General features: G+C 42.2%; 1 protein-coding gene across 3 annotated transcripts in view; it reads left to right on the top strand.

Annotated features, from left to right (window-relative positions):
- EFNA5 (ephrin A5) overlaps positions 1–13,009 on the top strand; it is a 280,729-nt gene that overhangs the window by 192,798 nt on the left and 74,922 nt on the right. Inside the window, exon 1 of one of the 3 annotated variants that reach the window (XM_059916858.1) lies at positions 7,450–7,534. The exons of the other annotated variants lie outside the window; for them this stretch is intronic. Coding sequence (XP_059772841.1) covers positions 7,524–7,534 — 11 coding nt within the window. The 5' untranslated portion in view covers positions 7,450–7,523. Of the gene's footprint in view, positions 1–7,449; positions 7,535–13,009 lie in introns of those variants that run through there. 3 annotated transcript variants of the gene reach the window in all.

The following is a 13,009-nucleotide window of genomic DNA, read 5'->3' as shown; positions in this document are numbered from 1 at the left end:
CAGGCAAGAATTTTTAAAGGCAGCATTAGGGGTGAGGGTGGCAGGGTGCGTGTGTGATCAGCTCCTGAACATTTTCCTGATTGGTTGGTGGTGAGGTAACATGGTGATATTTCGGGAATCTTAATTCTCAACCCTCTGGTTCTAACCAGTCTGAGGTCTGTGTGCTTGTGGTCAGCATGTAGTCACCATCCTCCACCTGGGTGGGGGTCTTAGTTCCTGCAGAACAGCTCAAAGGTATACATCGGATTGTTAGTTATATCCCTTCAGGAGGAACTAGGAGTCATGTGGTTCTATTGTCCTAATCATTAACTGCTTGAGTCTGCTCTTTGGAATTCGGGGAAGGCCAAACAAGAAGCAGGGGCCACTGAGGGGCTTGCCCCTGGGAGGGACCTGAAGGGTTCTGCTTGGTTTCAGTCCCCCCTTTTCTTTGATTTCCCTCAATCCTGAGAGGACTAGGGGCAGGGCAAGAAAGGGAATAAGGTTTTGGGTAGAGAAGTTAATCATAAACTCAGCAAAGGACCTTGGTTTTAGGGGGACTTGCTTTTAACGCCACAATTCATGGTCTGGCATCACTAAGCAACATGGCCTTGCCTTCTCCATAATTTGCGGGTGGACTAACCTGTTAGCTGAAGTAGTTCCTTATCAGTCAACCAAGCTGCATTATTCAGTTGGAGGATTGATATTTCTATCCTCACCTGACTAGCATGAATTTGTAGACCATGTACCCCAAAATGAAGGATAAAGAGAAGATGGTGACATGGTCCTTATCAATGCCAAAGAATATAAAATGCAATTGGGATCATGCCCCAATTTAGAAAAGATCATCTCTATAAATATACACCTCCTGTGTAATAATGTTCTCAGTCCTGTTGGATTTCAGAAAGGGAAGAGTTCTTTGTGGGCTATGAAGGTGGTGAAAGCTTTATAGAGGAGCTCAACCACTGTAAAAAGTCCAGGGGAGGAACTGAGGGGATTAGAGGCAAAGGGAGAATCAGCAGAGACCTGAGGTGGGAGCTCACAGGGCACGTGAGAAGGCCAGGTTGACAGAGGAGTCTTGGGAATTGAGGTCGGAGAGGTTCCATGGTGCCAAAGCATGGAGGGTGTGATGAAGAACCGAGCACGGATTCGACTTGCTCTCACAGAATAGGGAGTCTTCTGGGGTCTTCACCTGGGACGGCCTGATGAATTGGGAAGAGAGAATGGAAAGGAATAAGGGAGACCAGCTAGGAGGTGATGATGCTAATCCACATGTGTGACAGTAGGGCCTGTGTGAGCCTGTGGTGTTAGAATAGATCACGATAGCTCTGAGCAGGATCGCGGAGAAAGAAATCATCAGAATATAACAGATGAGCTTGTGTAGAAGAAAAGAGACCAAAAAAAAAAGAGACAGCTTTCTCCTGATTTCCTTTAATCATTCTTGTGGCCATGTCTATCAGAGAGCAGGGAATAGAGAAATGAAATTTCAACATGTTCATTTTATTCATTATTAGTACTGGTAAGCTTTGAATGAAAGGGGAGAAGGATTTATGGATTATTGAAGGACTGCTAACATCGAGGGTTGTCATGGAATTTAGAAGCACATTTTAAACTTCCATCTATGCATCATTAGGAAAAAGCATTAGCAATTGACTGATTCTATCAGCTTCTCTGTTTAGTCCTCCAATTTTAGTCAAATAAGACCGAGACAGGCATTAATGGTTGATCTGCTGTTATACCACTCTCTCTGGTCAAGTCTCAATGCTGACATGCATATGGTAATTGGACATTAGTCATTTCCTGGGATATGCTTCATCATCCTTAGAAGCCATACAATGATGATTGGGTGTCATTTGCTTCTGGTCCAGCTTGGAGGCTTAAAACGGCATCTCTGGCGATTCAGATAAGCCTTGTTCAGGACTGGATGGCAGCTCCGGGAACAGCAAGTTAGTGGTCCCAGGGCCCCCACTGCAGCCATTTTTCAGGAGCAAAAGCGGACGGCCATAGAGTGCCTGTGCTGGCACCGACGGGGTCATCCTTTCAGGGGAGGAGAGGCTCCTCCAGCTGTAGGTGTGCGTTTGAGTTTTAGAGCCCCTCCTAATGAATTTTAGACTGAGAATCTCATTCTCCTAGAACTATCACTTGAGAATCAGAGTAATTATTTCCTATTGCCCTTTGTGGAATACAGTTATAATTGCATTACTGTTAACGGTGTTCGCATTAACACTTAATTGTTAATGTCCTGCTAATTTGGAGGAAATCATCACCTCTTCACATTTCATTGCCAGAAAGAGTTGTTAAATTCAAAGAGGATCATCTGAAGCTTCCAAATGGAGGAAAGAGAAAAGATGCTGGAATTTAGGGCAGAATTTGTGGGATGACTGCTCTTTCTGGTGTGTGTGTTTGTTTACTTTTAAGGTACTATATGTCTGTTTCATTTTGAGGTTAAGCCACAATGTACAGACGATCGCTGGAAAGTAACAGGGATTCCTGTGAGGCGTGGAAATGGCTCTGGGGTTTATAGCAGGAAAAGGGCAGAAACTTTCATTCATAGCTGACATCCTGTTTGAATGTTGAAAGGCACATTAACAAGAAAAGAAAGACGCCACTGTGGCAAGGTCAGCCAGACGGTGGTGGGCTCCAGGCCTTAACTTTCAGATGATTGTGAACTTCTTCCTTTACAATACACTGAACTGCCTGTTGTTCACAACCAAGCGGCTCCTTGGCCTAGCTCTGCAACAGGAAACTGAAATATTTTGAGACATCTTTATTCAGGCTTGCAAAAAATAAATAAATAAAAAGAGCCAGAGGAAATACCGAAGTTTATCAATCTTTGAATCTGTTAAGTGGAATATTGTTTGGGGCATAGATCCTCAAATGTCCCAAATAATCTGGACCAAGACGTTCATTTGAACGTAGGATGGGCATCTCTATGACACTGGTTTGGAAAGAGCTTTCTTTAAGGGCTGAAAAGTGGTATAACAGGCTCCATGGATGTTCGACCTGGGCATTCATTCACACAGGGACTGACGCTTGATATAATGTTACGTTGCTGCTGTCTTGCAGTTCTTAGTAATGTTTGAACAAGGGGTCTCACATTTTCATTTTGCACTGGGCCCTGCAAATGACATAGTCGGTCCTACTGAGCACTCATTGGTGACTGGGGCAGAATGTGGTTTAAAATTTCACCACGTGTGCTAGAAGTCAGCTCCTGCTCAACCACCCATGAGTAATTAAATTCTGTACTCTTATCAACACACAAACTGGTTTGACAACATTGCAGGCTTGTTCCTTTTTCAAAAATGTCCTTTAGTTAAGCAGCTCTATTTCCTTGATACAGGATGCCAAATAACCTGTTTGACCTAATTTTTTTTACTTTTCAAGTGGGTGTTTCTATATCCAATGCAGGCTATGGATTCATGTTGAAATATGAAGTAGTAATTAATGAGCTTAGTTTCATACATTTTTAATGTGTATTTCAACCAAAAGAGCTGTTAAAGCTGGTGGAATATCAAAAATGGTGAGGTTTTAACACCCACAAACCCTGGGGCACATTCCTTAATTTCTAAGGGTGTGGTTGTTTAGACCTGGAAGATTTCAAATGCACCTTCTAAGGAAGGTCACCTGGCACTGGGTCAGTGCAGAATGGACATTTAATGATTCCTGCTGGCAGAGCTTGGTTTCTTATCAAGTTTTGTACTGACAAGTGAGGAACTACTCCATTCATTTTATTTTGCTCTGTGACTCATTAGCTTTATTTCTCATAAACACCCTTCCCTTCCAACTACAATCTAAAAAGTTCTGTCATTAAAAGCAGTTTTGTGTTTCCTGCCTAAGGGAGACTATTTTCAAGAAAATATGTGCATTTTGACAATGTGAGTCTTGCCCATTTTAAAGCTGTAAGTATAATTTCTTTTTTATTGGGTGATAAACTTTCTTTCTGACAAAACAAAGGACAGCCAAGATTTCTTCCCTTTAAAAAATATTGTGATTTCGCATTTCTTTGCACGTTTTAAAGCACAGTTTACATAACTCTGCTCTTAAAAAGGACAGTTATATGGCTTTGTGTGTTATCAGCATAAATAGGTCATGAAAAGAGAACAAAATGCTGTGTTGCATTTGAAAATTGGGATTTAAAGTCCTCGTTCCTGTAGCTATAATATGATTCTGAATTGACTGTAAAAAACCCGAAGCCTGGTTTTGATGTCAGCATGTATGCATACGTACTTCTGTTACCTTTTCTGATTATTTGTGATCTGCTGTGCAAAGGAAAAGACCCTGGACATGGGTCACGGATCGCTTTCCTGGGAAAGTCAGAGTGGTCGCATTTCCGTACGCTGCCTCTAGGTCTGCTGCCCTCAGTGCTCAGAGCTGGCTTTCCCTGCTGACTCTCACTCTTTGATTTTACTTCTGGGTCAGTAAAGTCAAAAGGTAAAGCTGCCTTATGGACAGTCTATGAGACAGGGTTTCTCAAAGTTTGATCATCTAGGTGCCACTTTCAAAGTTTTGCTATGTGCATGTGTCACCTATGCCAGAATTAACATTTTTAAAACTAGACCCTAATATTTTAAATTTATTTATTTATTTATTTTTGGCTGTGTTGGGTCTTCGTTTCTGTGCGAGGACTTTCTCTAGTTGTGGCAAGTGGGGGCCACTCTTCATCGCGGTGCGCGGGCCTCTCACTATCGCGGCCTCTCTTGTTGCGGAGCACAGGCTCCAGACGCGCAGGCTCAGTAGTTGTGGCTCACGGGCCCAGTTGCTCCGCGGCATGTGGGATCTTCCCAGACCAGGGCTGGAACCCGTGTCCCCTGCGTTGGCAGTCGGATTCTCAACCACTGCACCACCAGGGAAGCCCTAGACCCTAATATTTTTTACCTAATATTTTTTTCCAGGAAACTTTATATCCTTCTCCTAAATATGCCTTTGCCATGAATAATTACTTGCCACAAGTAAGCAAACAAGGCTCTGTTCCTGAAACCTACTGTTAAAAGTAGAGATTAGCTGGTGTTAGGGAGGTATTAGACCTATTAGCAACATACTGAGATTTTCTCCTTGACTGTTTGAGAGAGGGTTCATAAAGGACTAATTTTCTCATCATGTGGTTCATTGTTTGTTAATGCTGTATCTGCATATCACCTGTGGGTCTCATAATACTGCTAGGGGTCTAGATCACTCACTTTGAAAATGCTGCCTTAAGTGATGAGATTTGAGAGATGCTAAACGGGGCCCCTCATTTGTCATGTTGTCTCAGATTCCACCGTTATAATCATTCCTTTAGATTTATGTTTCGATTTTGTTCAGTAATTACCTATTTAAATGTAAATTACTCTGTAACCCCTTAGTAGTCTTCTAAAGATTCATTTTCTTCATTGAGACTAAGGTTCCTCCAAAGGGGGACACACGGGCTAGAGATTCTGGCTGTGGAAGAATGAAAGAAATACTTTAGACAAACAGACACTCTTTGCAATTAACTTGGGTGGTAGTTTCTTCTTAGACATTTCTCTCAGCCTAGGACAGTGTCTCTCTCGTTCCACCAAGACTCTGGCTGTCACACCGTCTGTAACACTGGGCTCGGATGCCAACACCTCGGTGTCCTCCTCTGATGGCCCACCCCAGATGTTGAAGGCTCTGTGCATCTTCCTTATGGAACTCACCCCGCTAATTTACATTATAGCTAGCGTGAGTTCGCCTTTCCTCCTCTAGCTGACACCAGGTGAGTGGTGTATCAACAGGAGATCTGACTTCATTGATTGTGACAGAAAGTAGGAGAAGCGAGTGTCACAGCAAGTTCTCTAAGCTGATTTCGCAAGAATATTCCTCATGCAATACAGCTGGGGAGGGTAGCATTCCATTCACCCAGATTTGGCCCTGTGACATTAGCTGTGTTCTCTTATGTATGAATCATTAAAACAGGCAGACACTGAGGCTTGCCGAGCTGTGGGAGTAGGCGAGGGAATTTGGGACAGAGAAACCATTTCTATCGTTTCAGCTCTGGCGCCCAGCTCCACTTGAGCTGTCTTTCTCCAAGCCTAGCTGACTGGCTAGAATATGTGGACACGCAGGATAAAGTATTATCTCTGCAAAGCATAGCAGTGACTTGGCGTTTAATACCTGCACCTTTGACATAGACTATGGCTTAACATGATTTATGAGCTGTCCACTGTCTCTAAATCCACCGTGAAACTTTGGTATCATAGCAAAGCACTAGCAGTGACTGTTTCAGCAAAGGGATGCATCTCTGAATAACTCGGGCATCATCTTTGGAATCATGGCATCATGAAACATGCTTGGGGGTCAGAAATACCTGGGATCAAATCCTAGTCCTGCAGTTAGAAGCTGGGTGACTTGACGTGAGTGAGTCAGCCTCCTAGTGCCCCAGATGTTCTCACGTGAGCTGGAGATGATAATGGGACCATGGGTCTTACTTGCTGGGTGGGTGTGCTGGGGCAGGCGGGGTGGTGTAGACCGCATGGCACCAGTAGTCATGGAACCTGCTTCATTCCCCCTTTTTTTTTTTTTTTTTTCGGAGTCTTTTTTTTTCCATTCCCCTTTTTCTTGGTTTTCAGTGCGGATCTCAGGCCCCTTCTTGCTTAAATTGTGTGTATCTTTGGGAATGTACCACCCCACCCCCGTTTTTTCCCACAATATATTTAAAATGAAGGAACATTTCTGCAAGCAGGCTGAAATAGCCAGAAATGGGGAGAAGAGTATTATCATCAGTGTTCATTACATTTCTTATGCTGTTTTGATGGATCTGCTTGGGAATAAAACCTCTGGTAATTATTTAGCGACCTTTTTATTTGATTTTCAATTGTGCTGGACTCGAGTTCTCACACGCTAACTTCCATGCTTCATGAACACCGTGGTTTTGCTGTCATACTTGCTCACACTTTATTAGGCAAAGCCACGTGTTTATGTGGTGTCCCTGGAGCGAAGCAGTAGAGCCTTAGTCTTCTGCCCTGTAAGAGCATACACGACTCCTTCTCAGGAGTCACCTGGCCATATTACTTCTTCTAGCATCCTACATAACCTGGGACAGAACAAGATCTAGGAAACGGAAAGAAATCACATTGGGTCACCATCTTAGGTAACATTCAACCATTATCTTTAGAGGCTTACATGTTGATGTTCACTCTCTCCAGATACACAAGATAAGATGGCCTGGGGAGGGACTTGGAAAGAAGTGAAGGTGAAGTCTGGGATAAGCCATAATTTGGGTCACATTTGAAAATAAAGAACTTTTCTGTCGCTGTTGGTAACCATTGGCCTCAGGAAAAGCAGTGGTTCAGAAACTTCCCTTGAATTGTTTTTCTTTTAAAAAAAAAAAAAAAAAAAAAACTCACACAGAATGGAAAGTTTGGGTCACAGGTGTAAACCCTTAGGCCCTGCTTCCTCAGTGAGCTCAGTGCTGGTCTCAAGGACAAAAAAGAGAGAGAGAAAAGAAGTTTTGCTTTAAAAACAGATTTACCTCTCCAGGCGGAGGGTTGGCTGTGAACAGAGTCTCTGTCGGGACCCAGGGTCAGGAGGGAGAGTTGGAATCAGTAGCCATGGACTTGAGGTGATTTCCCCTCTTCTGTTTCCTGGCATGATGAATTTTGCTCATGGGTTTGGTTTGGCTTCAGAGTTCTTTCTGTGTGATAAGTGAAGGTTAGCTACTTGGGGACTGGTAGTTAGTTAATTTGAGCCTATGGGCAACTCCCTTCTTGCCTGGGATTCTATTTGTAACATTTTGCTCTGTGGGTTTAACTAAACTGTCAGGACAGCAGAGGGCTGAGTTATTAGAGTTCATTGTAGAAAGCTCAGGGAGGAAATGAAACTGTTCACCATCCCCAGAGAAAAGAGTTGTGGCAGGAAGGAGAAATCTGTGCCCGAAATCCTCTGTGATGCTTTGCTTCTCTGGAAAACGATGTGCAGAATTTCTCCCCTTGTCCCCTGAGGACATACAGACAGTAGATTTTGAAGCAGTGTCACTTCTGTGTTTTGCTCCCCACCTTTGCTAGAGCACAGCCTTGCTCTAGTCTAGCCTGGGTAGGGGCGGCTCGGATATTGTCATTGTATCGGAAAGCATCCCAGGACCTGAGCTGTGACAGGGGTGATGAAGGATGTAGGGATAGGCTGAGACACCTAGCCCTGGAGGACAACAGAATGGACCAAACTTCCTCTTGGCTCTAGAAACCGCTGATGTGCTGTCCCTGAGGCTGAATTAAAGCCAGCCCAGTCTCCTTGATTAGGTGTTAGGGCAAGGTGTGCCTAAGTTATTTGCCTGCCTGCTATTTAAATCTCATAAAGTTACTATCGTCGCCTTTCTGTACTCATTGCTTCTGGTTCAGAGATCGAGTATTACAACTTCCTAAAAGGTCTCCTAAGCTTTAAAATTGCTTTCTGAATGCTTTCAACCACTTCCCTTGCTGCTGTCATACAGAGTAAACTTTGTTCTAATATGAGGTGGCTGATTCTGCCTGCAACATTCTCACAATCAAGGGCTTAGATGTGGTGGGGGAGGTGTGACTTTACGCCCTTGACGTCCACATTACTGACTTCAGGTCATCCTTGCAGGGAAGTAATGTGCATGGATTTTATGGAAGGAAAGGATATGGAAGCGTATGAAAGAATATAGAAAAGCTCAATCTTAATAAATTTTACTTGATTATAAGAAAATTCTTATAGCTAGATTAATTCAAGCAATAGTTTTAATTTTGTTGTACACTGAATTTATCTTTTTATTGATTATCAGAATTCTTCTAAGCCCTCTAACAGATTTTAATTTTTAATTGTTTTCTAAAATGTTGAGGTCAGTTGTTTTTACTAAGTGTCACAATTTCTCTCACTGAATCTCAGTGCTTTATAAATTATATACACACCCACACACAACCATGTATGTATGTCACAAATGTTTGTTGGGGAAATCTTGGAAGATAGTCCTGAAAACAGCTAGGCGTAGTAGCTTAACTTTTTCATTCCAATACTATTTTTCTGATAATAAAAGAAGTACATTATCATTGAAGAAATTTAGAAATATATATATATTTTTAAAGTGCACTGATGAAAATATACTTTATTCATAATACTACCATTCAGAGTGTTGATTTTATATATAGGGTTTAAGATAGATATTTGTGTGTGTGAGTGTTTTAACATAATCAAGATGATTTTTATATTGTAATCTGCTTTTTCGTTTAGTAATACAATATTTATTTTACTAGAGAAATGACCAAACTGAACTATGTCAAAATCTTTGGCGAATGATTGTGGTTGTATTTTGGAACACAATAAAAAGTGTGCCACATTAGGATTAAAGAGTGTAGAACTAGAGCCCCCTCCCCCATCCCACTGCAGCGCCCTCTCTTCGTAGATAAGGACACTGAGCCCTGGAGAGTGTAGGACAGACTCGAGGTCACTGGAGTTGGTGGCAGAATGAGAGAGGACTGGGACCCAGGCCTCCTCCCTCACAGCCAGCTGGGTTTTCTCTCCAGTACACATCTTCGTGTGGTATGTTTCTTTCCTCGCATGAATGAGCTTCAGGTTCATGGACCTTTTGAATCCTAGCACAAAAAAAAGGCGTCAGCCATCCACACAAGGGATTTGGGAGTAAAGGGAAGAAGAGGGAACCCAACTTAGTTGAGCCCAGGCTGCAAGGTTGCTTACTCACAATAGTTACCGGGCAGTGCTTCGGTCCGGAGAGCGTGGGTGAGAGTGCCCCTCACGACGGAACGCAGCTTTATACTTTGCCAGGCGTTTTGATCTCTCTTCTCGGTTTTTGATCATCGCAAAGATTAGTGGGGATGGTTTGCATTGAACTAATGGCTTAAATTCTGGGACTTGAGAATACACTAGCTGTGCTTGAACCTTTAGGTCTAGCTCATAGCCTGGACTTGCAGCCATCTACTGTGTGCTTTCCGCATTGTGGGTGTTTATTGTGGAGCAAACTTTCCGTTTGAAATGGTTATACCAGTTTCTCAGTATAGCATTTGTCCCATTCTTTTGCTGGATTTCTCAACATAAAGAATTCAACCCGGAAACTGTTGATTTAAACAAAAGATGCTCCTCTCTGTTTCTCTTTTTTCCCATCTCTCCCTTCTCCCTTCTGACTTTTTCTTGCTGCAGACCTCTTCCCCACACCCTATCCTCCTGACCTCTTCTGAATTCTCACGGCTCTTCACTCTTTGCTGTGAAGATGACATTTCAAGATGCATGCGTTTTAGGACCACGAGGTTTGGGGTGTGAACGTGTGTGTCCTGGCATCTCTCCAGAGATCCCAGGGCCTAAGACAGAAAGAACATTCTGAAGAGTTGCAGGAAATAATTGATCAAGAGGTTGGTCTGTGCGGGGCACATTGGAATTTAGTGAACGTGTAGCCCGAAGCAGAAAGTGCCCAGCTGCTTTCACGGCCCTTCGAAAACGTGTACAAGTACTTGGTGAGAACTTCAGAACTCAGTTAAGCTGTCTTTGATTCCAAAGATATCCCCAGGGCCAGTGAATAAATTACAGATGCTTTAAAAAAAATTTTTTTTTACTTAATGCCTATATTAAATGATTGATTTTTTATGAACCAACATGACTACATAGGTTAATCAAGTTATTGCTGGATTTGCTTAATTTTCCCCACTTTTTTTTTTTATAATGCCTTGTTTATAGAGGCAATAACAGGATCCTTTGTTATCCTTGTATAAAATTAAACACTTTTGACCTATAGAAGAAATGCTGCATCTATATAAGCTGTTTCAGGTCTGTTTAGTTGAGTGGTGGTTCACCTTTTCCCCTATACTCTCTCGTCTAGATTCCAACCTGTAGAAAGGGTCTTTTTCTCTGTATTTACTATGCAGCACATAGGGCCTCTCTTTAGGGGTGTATCGACTAGATTCACAAAGATGCTATTTGGGGCTTGAACTCAGTGACTTACTAAGTGGTACCTTTGTACCCTTAAAGAATTCCATTGAACAGCTTTCTCTATACTCTTAGCCAAGTTCAATTTCTACATCTGTGTACTTTGTCCTTGCTTTATCTGAAAGTTGCATAGGACTACATGTTGTAATTAAGAGTATTTTAACCCATGCTTTTACTTGCAATCTCTCTTTTCAGAAAATCTTAACTTTCCTTGTTCTATACTTTACTTTTTTTTTTTTTTTTTTTTAACTTCAAGGTCTCCCAGAACCTGGGAAGTGGAAGAAATCTTGGGTGTCATCTAGTCTGATTCCTACCTCTTTCATTTAAATGGGCAGGTGGTCTGAATTTGAAACTTCTGTACTCAGAAAACACAAAGAAATAACGGGGCACGTTTCAGAAATAGTGGGCTGCTGGGCCCGAGGGGCTACTGTTCTTTTTGGTTTTGACACCTACACCCACTATATTTGCATGACGAATGTGGAATGAATGCAGAGTGCCACAGACTATCTTAGGATATTTCTAAAGGAGGGGTTAATGAGAAGCTCATTTTTTCTTGTTTTAATGGCTTAGCTATATTCCTCTTAACAGTTATAGACACCCATATGAAGACACAGCTTTCCTTAGGAAATTTGAAATTGATTAGCATCTCTGATGAGCCTTCAAGGTTTATGGTAATGTTAGTATCATTTTCTCCTCCTCCTCCTCCTCTTCCTCCTTTTATTGGTGAAGAGAGAGGAACTAGGTCAGCTCTATGCCAGTTTCAGCTTTTTCCACATTTTAAATTACAAAATCTGAGTTTGCTCAAATTTGTTTCTTTTACCAAAAAAAGTAAAAAAAAAAAACACACACAAAAAAACACAGAAAACGCATCTGATGCCTTCTCTTAAGAATGAGAATTTACCCAGTCAGGTTTTCAATAAATCAGTTACACTGATGTGCTTGCTGTGTGACAGACTGCAACTGAACCTCATTATTCATACATGTCTGTGTGATGTTACTAAATCAATTTGTGCTGTATCCATTTTCCACTCATGGATAGTTCACGGTCCCTTATGAGCAGAAATAGTCAGCAGGCAATAATAGAAGACACAGAGCACAAATGGATGGGGCCCATAATCCTTTGCTCCATGGTGCTGGGTCCATTTTTTAAATTCATTTTTAGTGTTTTTTTAAAATAAAAATCCTGGTCTCATCCATATGAATATGGCATCAGCAAAATAAAAAAGCAGATACTTTCCAAACCTTTACAAATCATTCTGCTTTTATTCTAATAAAGATTGTTCAATCGTTGTCAAATGAAAGGGTCTCTGTCCCTTCTGATGGGCAGAGCTGGCCATTCCTGCATGTGGTTCCTTATTGGATGTAGGAGTTGTCTGTGTGGCACAGTAGCCTTTCCTGATTCAAGAGATAGCATGAAACAAGAAAAGCCAAAATGTAGTCCAAAATGTTTCCTTTGCAGTGGTGAACAGTTCCTAAGGACAAGGAAATGAGTGGCACAAAACAGAGTAGAAGAAAGAGTATGAAGTGGCCACGGCACCATCTGTAGCCGCCTGTGTCGGGCAGGTTCTGGTGTCTGTTGGCAGCTGGAGAGTTGTGGCTACTAAGGCAGCAAACCCCCGTGAAGCATCCTGCAGGGCCCATCGTCAGCTGATGTCCCCTCACTGAGCTGCTGGTGTGGACCCACCGAAGAAGTGGTGTAAACTCACCCATCACATTTGAAGCTCAGAGCTTGCTTCTGCCTGTGCCATTGCTTGACAACTCAATTCTGACCAGTCCTCTCCTCCACTGGTATCTTCTTGATGTTCCTGAGGAAGAAGATATCAACCCTACAGGGTCTTCAATTCTTTTGTACTCACAGAACTCCAGGAGACGATTTTCATAACATTGTCCTGGAACTCAGGAATTCATTCTACTCTGAGCTCTGTCATTAATATACTTGGTGATCTTTCCAAGTGAGTCTACCTCTCTGGGTGTCAGTTACTCAGCTGTAAAATATGGGCATAGGATGAAAGATCCCCAAGGTCCTCTAATCTCTAAGCCTCCATTTGTTTGCAGTTCTGGACTTTTGTTGTTCCCTGGGGCATTTCATTTTTTTGTGTCCTGGACATTAAAAAAAATACTATTCCAGCTGATACTTGAGGTTCTAAAA

This window comes from Balaenoptera ricei, chromosome 3, assembly GCF_028023285.1.
Source record: "Balaenoptera ricei isolate mBalRic1 chromosome 3, mBalRic1.hap2, whole genome shotgun sequence".
Taxonomy (NCBI): domain Eukaryota; kingdom Metazoa; phylum Chordata; class Mammalia; order Artiodactyla; family Balaenopteridae; genus Balaenoptera; species Balaenoptera ricei.
Note: the sequence above shows the minus strand (reverse complement) of the source record. Positions and strands in the feature narration are given on the sequence as shown.